We start from the raw sequence: 8406 nt of genomic DNA, 5'->3' as shown, positions 1-8406 counted from the left end.
CATGAAGAAGGAGGCACTGCACCACCACCATCGAATTCCATTCAAGATGAGGGCAAGGGAGGGCTTCATAAGGGAGGACAGCAGCTGAAGGGTTAGGATTCAAGGGAGGCAGGTTTGGCTTAGCCATCTCACGAGGCTTGATGGGGTTTGTAGGTCTCGGCTGCATAACAATCGTGGTACTAAAAGCTTGGGTGGGAGGTTGGGGCGAACGGGCCATATAATCAAATAGCAAAGAGTAGAAGGAAGACCAACCTTGTTTTTGTTCCTCCGAAGGGATGAAGATCTTCGTCTAACGCCCCGTGTGGTAAAGGTGAGTAAGCTCAACATAATATCCATTCTTAGCTCAACATAATATCCATTCTTGTTGTGTAATTTCTCTAACCAGAGGGTGGCGTCGTCATCAGTGAACCTTTTAAAAAAATTGTAGTTGCAAGGATCATGTTGAATGGAGTGAAAAGAGGAGGAAAGCCAATGGAGAGCTTTCCAAGAGAGGGTGAGGGACTGTGCCGATGATCGGCCTTTTTCAGTTATTCTCACAGAATTGCTTTGCTAGTGTCATCGAGTTGTAGGATGAAAAGCTTCCGGTCAATATGGATAGAATGAGTGGGGTAGGAGGGGGTGGTGGGGGCACAATGGTGTTCATGGCGGAGGGACGATTATGGGAAGTTTGGTGAGGGAGAAGGAGAGAGGAGAGAGCTTTCCATCTATTGCATGACCAACCCATAATCTCATAGTATTGAAACTAAATAAAATTGAGATCTAAGTCTCTCCACCTTGTGACTCAAAAAAGACAGGAAGAAACCATTGTTGGCCAAAAAATCTCTTCTGTTAGAGCTTTCAGCTTGGGTTACCTTTCTAATTAAGTCCAGAGAAAGTTTGAACTTTGCAAAGGTCGTTGATTCAGTAAGCCTGTCAATTGGATTTCCTGAGGTACAAGGTCCTGAAGCCAGAGTATCTGCCATATTTCATCCATGGTCGCTGGTCGCAACTTATTCGGTCTCAATCATCGTGTAGTAAATACTATATCACTGGCTGTCAGAGACCTTTTACCAAAGTCACCAACACAATCAAAGTCCAGAAAACTAATTATTCCTAGTAGACAGACCCATCTATTAACTTCCTTACAAAGATACACTCTCTCAACTAGCTGGTCAGATACATCCCATTAAATAATAAAACTTCCACTATACTGGAATAAGACACTTTACTCATTAGCTTGACTTCTTTGTTTGCAAGAAAAATAGCTAATTGTTTGTACCTTACAGGAAGATTTTATCTCAGTAACTAGACTTGAGCGCCATTAATGTCTCCAGCTTTTACTTCCTATAAGATAAGAGATGAGAAGGGCAGTCGTTTTGAATCAACTGTAGCTTTTACTTCCTATTATGACAAGAATTCATATCAAAAGAATTTTACTGACAGCTTACAGATCTTCCGTTAAGAACTCCTAGGTTCAGGTTCTAGTTTTGATATCTTCTTTATTTCTATTTGAAATCAGCATATCATTTTTTTCAGTTCAATAACATGCAAGGTAAGAGGTTCGGAATCAGCCCATCATTTACATATGAGAGTAATTATAATGTCTTTTCCCCCCAAGAGACATTAAATTGAAATAAACTAAAGATTTGAGTGTGTTAATAAAGTGTTTTAAAAAGTTTTTCAGGCTCAAAAACACATCTTGAAGCTTACGCCTGGTATCACTAAGAAAATATTCTAAGGCAGAGAGTTTTACGTCTGCAATGCAATGGTTCGAAAAATCATGTAACTTGCCATGTTCTTAAAACATATAAAAGTTCACCTTTCACTTATATATGTGATGCTGATACATTGTGTATTATGATAAATAGAACCATCACTATTCTTACCACCAATGTTCAAAATTAAAAGCAAAATTTTGAATGACCTTATTAGAGATGAAAATGACTGATATTAAGACCGGCCTTTTCGAAATCTTACATAAAGAAGTAAAATGGATAGGAATTTTTTAAAAATAAAATCATGCTCCAGACGTTTTAATAAGTTATATCAGTCAAGTCTTACGAGAGAAGAATCCTTCAGGCCCTTTAGTTTCTAAAACATTACTTATCCAACTTACCTTCCGAGAGAGAAAATAGATAAATAAAAAAATAAAAAGACAAAGTATTCAATATGTATAGTACAACATCATATGTATCATGAATATTAAATAACTTTTACTATTATCGTCATAAGACACTAATCTGTCTACTAGGTTAGCATTTAGCATTGCCATAAACATATGCTGTACATTATATGAAATTCATCAAATATATGTGGAAAAAGAAGCATACAATACAACAAGATGTATTAATTCTACACTTGGCCCAAAGGTACAAGAAGCCAGGATTTAATAAATTTGATTCTTAAGAAATCAGTCTTTCAAGGGTTCTAAGTTTGAACTGACCTCCAAGCTCCGACATGGTTGTGTAATCATTTTGTCTTCTTGTCAGAACCAGAAGTACTACTATCAACAGTTGATGTGGCAGCTAGTTCCATTAACCTCTCATAGTCAATCTCACTAGACTTGTATTTCAACTTGAAACCACTTTGAATCCATGATTTGATACAAAGGAGAGCTGGTGTGCTATCATGAGGCATGCAATATCTTTGTTTATCTATGTCATCACCTCTGCCACAAAACAGTTCTTCAGGAGCCAGCGAAGTTGCCTGCACAGCCAAGAAGTCTCGAGCCATAACAGAGAGTCGTGGATAGCGTGTGCTGTTAACCTTCCACCACTCTAGAACATCTGTTGGTATTGGAGCTGGAGGCTCCGACAAATATTGCGTTAGCTCATCCGTTGCATTGCTCATGCTTGCCCTTCGCTTCTTTCTAGCAATTTCCTCAGCGAAAGAGACACTTCCTCCATCCTCAATCTCCTGAGCACTATAGCCACTGGTCACCGATGGAAAATGGTTGGAAGAATAATATCTCATGAAATAAGATCTGGCTTCTTCCAAGTGATTCCCTGAGTTAAGACTCTCTGGAATCAACTCTCCTTTGATTCGAGGATCAAGAATTGCAGTCATGTATGTGAAAATGTTGCAAACCTGATGACTATAATTCTTTGCTTTCTTGGCCATGTCTTCTGCAGCACCCTTTAGCCAGTCAGGGTTGTGCCGAGAATCTCGACAGGCAGCAATAGTCTCTGAAATGTGATCCATGAAGAACAGAACTAAACCAACAGTTGCAACCTTATTTGTGCATATGTTGTTCGTGGTTTTATAAAAAGGTTCTAAAAATTGATGCACAATATTAACTACGTTCTTCTCGGCAGAGTTCAAAAGCATCTTACTGCCAAGTGTTTCCTCATACTTCCTGGTAACAGCTTCCATGGATTTCCCTGCCTACATGTGTATAACAACTTCGCATAAACCTAGTTGACCAAACATTATAAACATGACCAGGAGAAAGAAAAAAAAAAGGTGATAGAGATTCAATTGATATGTAATTAGCCAAACATTAATAGCTAATAGTATTCTTTTGTGGGAGCCTAAGACAGTTCATATCAGTTCATGTTTATTGGATATCCAACTTAGATGACCACAAATCAGAAAGCATCAAGTTCTTGGTACTCAAGTTTGGGTAAATTTCAAAGTCGGAAGGCCACTTGATGGACATGGACACATTCAGATACATGGTTTTATTTGGAAACATAGGCAAATGTTCAATTTTTTGTTTTTCTTCTATTTCAACTCCTGAACCAGAAATATGCAACAAGCTTACGCTCTGTCGAAGGCATGTGTACTATGCATGCTCAAGATAAATGAAATGAAAAGTTTCATAAGGAAGTGAAGGAAAAACGCACACACTAGTCCTGGTTCTTTCATCAAGTCTTGAAACCAGAAAATGCAGTTTCTTAGTTCTCTTTGTTTCTGTTCAGAATGGATTTAGTCAGAGAGGAGATGGTTATTGTTCATCTCCCTCCCTTCAACGAGGGATTTGCTTATGTGTGAAAGCCTAAAAAGGGTTAAGAAAAAACCACAAATCATGGACATTATTTCAGCATGATGGAAATATCTAGATATGAGATAAATTACCTTGTGTACTATATCGAGCATCTGATAATTTCCACTCCACCTTACTGAAGCATCAAGTGGAAATTTCCAGTTACCTTCTTGATAAACTGTAGTAAATTGAACAAATTCCTCAGAGATATCCAAGCAGGCATTTAATTCTAGTACAAACTCCCGAACTTTTGCAATTATTGATTTTGTAGGCCTTAATCCATCATCTATGATCAGGTTTAGCGTACGCGCAGCACAAGGAATATAACAGAAAGGCCCAACTTTCTGACCATCCAAATGCTCTTTCAAAGCATGACAGGCATGCACAGCATCTTGGCTGTTATCATGGGTACATGAAAGTATTCTACTTTCTATGTTATACATCTTAAGAACTTTCACAATAGAGTGAAAGATCTCAAGACCTCCACAGGGATAAGGTATGTGAGAGATATCGAGAAGCACCTTCTGGAAGGACCAGCTTTCATCGATCCACTGGCATGTAACACTCATAAAAGAAATTTGATCGTAGGAATTCCAGAAATCAAGAGTGACTGAGATCTTGGATGAAACATTTTCCAAAGAGGCTCTTACATCTTCCTGCATGCTTCTGAAAACTTCCCGAAAAACTGCTTTATACTTTTCAGCAGGCCATAGTTGAATAGATGGATTGAGAAACTTATAGGAGTTGGCCAGCCATTTTTCTTCCAAGGTCGAAGGAGGGAGAGAAGATAATATGAGCCACTTAATTATTAACCAATTTAAATGATCATAATCAATCTGTTGGGGTTTCCCCTGAGGTTGAGATTTCTTGATTATGGTGATAGGCTGCGGTGCTGGATTACTGACAATATCACCAGACTTATCATAACCTGGATGCCGATTACTTAGGTGTCTGCCTAAGTTTCCTGTTCCAATGAAAAGAAGATTTTTCATCACAAATGAAAAGACATAAAGGTGCTAAAATATTGGAACTTGCCGACTTGCGGCATGTAGGAACATGCATTTAAGCTCAATACTTAAGCTGGAGCAAAACAAATTACGGAAACATAAAACTCTTTAATTCTAATCTCGGTGTCTATTGCTCCTTGCAGAATAATTATAATGTTTCTTGAAGCATTCTGATTAATCCCTCAATTCCAAACTGTTACATGTAATCCATCAAGAAATAGTATCAAAATTACCAGTAGCTGTTGCAATGGAATAGCTCTGTCCACAAAACTTGCATCTTCTGCTTTTCCCATCAGCAGCAGTCTCAAAAAATTTGAGATAAACTGATGTCATGGTCTTTTTTCTTGGCTTTGCTGAAGGATTAGGATTCCCCTTGTCAGAAGAACCCAAAGCGATATCAATTGGGTCAATGTTTGGTATCAGTGACATATCCATCATGGACTTGGATTCCAAATCTACTTGCAGGAACACAAAGAAAGGCTACATTCATTAAAATGAACTATCTTATCTTTGCAGATTGCACAGAACCAACATTCAAATAAGCAATACACAAGCAAACCATTCGGAAAATTACAACTACTCTTCCAAGAAACAAGTACACACATGAAATACCACACAACGTTTCCAAATTCTGACCATATTGGTAGGAATCTAAAAACCAAGTCCAGTGCCAAAATATTGTCCCCCACTTTTCAGGGATGATTAAAAGATGCCCTTAGTAATAACTTTAATTACATTAAGACTGAATTGTTTCATTTAAGAAAATATATCGTAAATAAACTTAACTTAGATAAGTCGTATGGAATAATTTCTAACACATAAAAGCTATTCTGAATGGTACAAATCATTGTTGATGACTTCATGCCTGAGTTCCGAAGAACACATTCATTATGATCAAGTCTATGTGTGTGTTTTTTCTTCACTAACTCTTAAGATTGATCAATCCGCCCATTATATCTGCGCCTTAATACTGAAAAACCATCAAAAAAGAACCATTAACACTATATATAAGTATATAATTACCTTTAAATGTTTTAAATGCATTATTCACACTCCAGTCCATTTGGTTTTCTGCTTTCCCACTAACAGTCCCTGTCTAACAGCAAAAATAGATTCAGAAAACGGAAGGATAAAAAAGAAGGGCTAAACATCAGCCCATTTTCGATCAAAAGATTCACTTATTTCGCTAATGCGTGAATCTAGTACATAATCTTGCCTTCTGATGTAATTTCAGATTGTTGATTACCCTCAAAAGGTTATTCGAGTTTTTTGGCTCGGAATTTTTAAACCTGTTAACATTTATTACTTTTTAAAGTTTACTATATTAGTGTTTCCAGCCCTGGTTAGAAGGCTGTTTATGTCCCATTGAATGTTGGAATATCTATTTTCAAAAAATTTAAAAAAAAAAAAAAAAAAAAAAAAAAAAAAATCTCTTTCTTTATGTTTCTTTAACTTCTTGCTTTCTTGTTCTTTAGTTTCCCATCTCTCTCTAATTATTAGGAAAATGTGTTTGATTCTTTTTAGTCTTTGGTTTCTTGTAATTGTTGATCTAATTCAAGTAAGAATCCATAGAACATTCTTTCTCTGTTCTTGATGTGTTTATTGCAGGAACTTGTTAGGAGGATATTCCTAACTTAAACACCATGGAAAGACAGAATTTTATTAATGATAAGCATCGTACAGTCTAATCCCAATTATTTACAGAGAATTTAAGTCCATTACAGCATTTTATTCAACTTTCTAACGGCTGGAAAAGACTAGAAAATAGATAGTTTTCTAGCCAACTAACTGTCAGAAACACGGCCAGAAAATAAATTTAAAATACTTCCCATCCAACAAGCTTAAATATCCAATTGAAGGCCAACTGGAAATGTGAAAATACGTCAAATTCGTAAGCGACAAGACTATCATACGATTATACAGAATTGAGCGCCTCCCTTATTCTAATTTGATTAGAATACATTTATGCTATACAATCTGAATGGCATACAAGAAACAGCCAAAGCTACTTTAGCTTTTTCGAGCAAGAAAACACTTCTGCAGCAAAGGATTCATTTCAAAAGAGTACAAGACCATTAAAGTTCCCCAGCACAGAATCTCACTTTTTTAAAGAGGAAACATATGATTTCATTTGACATTTTAAACAATCCCACTCGGTTAGTTGGTGATTTCAACTCAAAGCACTTGAAAGCTCATTGACTGATGACCAAGCTACAAGCATTCAAGCTACAATCCAAATGAGAGCAAAAACTAAAAAATGAAAATTCAAACATAACATTTCAACAGCAGCAGCAGCTAAAATTTGACAACTTACCCCGAAATACATGGAACGGAGAGCTGAAACATAAACACTTCCGCCCCTTATTCCAACGAGGACCCAATTGTCAAAAACGCAACCTCAATAAAGGGTCCTCTCAGAAGACGGCGAAAGATACAGAACCCCATTTCCCAACTCAAACAACAACCCAACCCCACCACTTGAAGGAGTCCAAATAGCAAGTAAATGAGCGAGGAAGATTCAGTAACAAATTGGACGATTTGGGTTCGTCGAAAACCTGAAAATGGGTCTGATCAAACACTTCGGAAGCGATGGAGGGAAAGGGGAAGCGGCGCAAGATGGATCTGAGCCGGATCAAAGCCGAGAGAGAGAGAGAGAGAGAGTTGAAAGCAAAAAGGGGGCTTTGAGCAGAGCCGCTAGCGATGGGGGTTGGAAGTGAGCGAGCTTGAGGAGAAAGAGAGAAAATGAAAAAGGGTTTGGATTTGGAATTGGGATTGGGATTGGCTCGGCTACGAATTTGGGGACTTTTTGTTCTTGTTTTCCTTCCCCAATTTGTAAAGCCAGCTTCTTGTTTCCCATCTTGGCGTTGGCGTAATGGCGCGTGCACGCCACTTCGTCAATCGTTCTAGCCAGCTGAGCTCTCTCTCCATCTTCGCGCGTGCTCCTCGCGCGTTTCTTGCATTTAAATTCAATTTTGTCTCTCTTTTTTCTTTTTCTTTTCTCAAATCAAAATTCTTTTTTTAATTTTAAATTTACACGAGAGAAATTATCCAACATCTGATCTCAACATTAATAATCAAAATTCAATTGAAAATATATATATATATTTTTTTATACATACTTTTTCATCTCTATCTATACCTTTATTTCATTCTTCATTCTCACAAAATTTTTTGTTTAATTTTGCAAGAGTCCTTACGAAAAAATAATACTTGTTAATTGATTTTAAAAAAATCGAGGAAATAATTATTTAAAAAAAATCAACTAAATAGTTGATTTTTCACTATTTGTCGCTGTTTAAATAGTTGATTCCTTATGAATTCTCCTTTGTATGTGTATATATTCTTTTAAAAAAAATAAATGAGATCGAGGACTTGGCCATTTAGCTCACAAAAAAATTTTACCCCACTCCTTCATCTCCCTCCTAAACCATGATT

The 8406-nt window shown here is 36.9% G+C and overlaps 1 protein-coding gene across 3 annotated transcripts; it reads right to left on the bottom strand.

The window, feature by feature from the left end:
• Positions 1 to 2170: 2170 nt before the first annotated feature.
• Positions 2171 to 7795, bottom strand: LOC120080163 (zinc finger BED domain-containing protein DAYSLEEPER). 3 transcript variants are annotated; one of them, XM_039034731.1, is made up of 5 exons: positions 7286 to 7795; positions 5995 to 6067; positions 5205 to 5426; positions 4057 to 4928; positions 2171 to 3363 (listed from the first exon to the last, which is right to left on the bottom strand). In XM_039034731.1, the coding sequence occupies exons 1-5, from the start codon at positions 7295 to 7297 to the stop codon at positions 2449 to 2451; spliced, it is 2094 nt and encodes a 697-aa protein (XP_038890659.1). In that variant the 5' UTR covers positions 7298 to 7795; the 3' UTR covers positions 2171 to 2448. The 3 variants fall into 3 exon arrangements, with proteins under 3 accessions (XP_038890659.1, XP_038890660.1, XP_038890662.1); XM_039034732.1 differs by having other exon boundaries at positions 5995 to 6063; positions 7286 to 7794; XM_039034734.1 differs by lacking the exon at positions 5995 to 6067.
• Between the last annotated feature and the right edge of the window lie 611 nt (positions 7796 to 8406).

The sequence above is a fragment of the Benincasa hispida genome, chromosome 6 (assembly GCF_009727055.1).
Source record: "Benincasa hispida cultivar B227 chromosome 6, ASM972705v1, whole genome shotgun sequence".
Classification (NCBI taxonomy): domain Eukaryota; kingdom Viridiplantae; phylum Streptophyta; class Magnoliopsida; order Cucurbitales; family Cucurbitaceae; genus Benincasa; species Benincasa hispida.
This window is presented reverse-complemented; position numbering and strand designations above follow the sequence as displayed.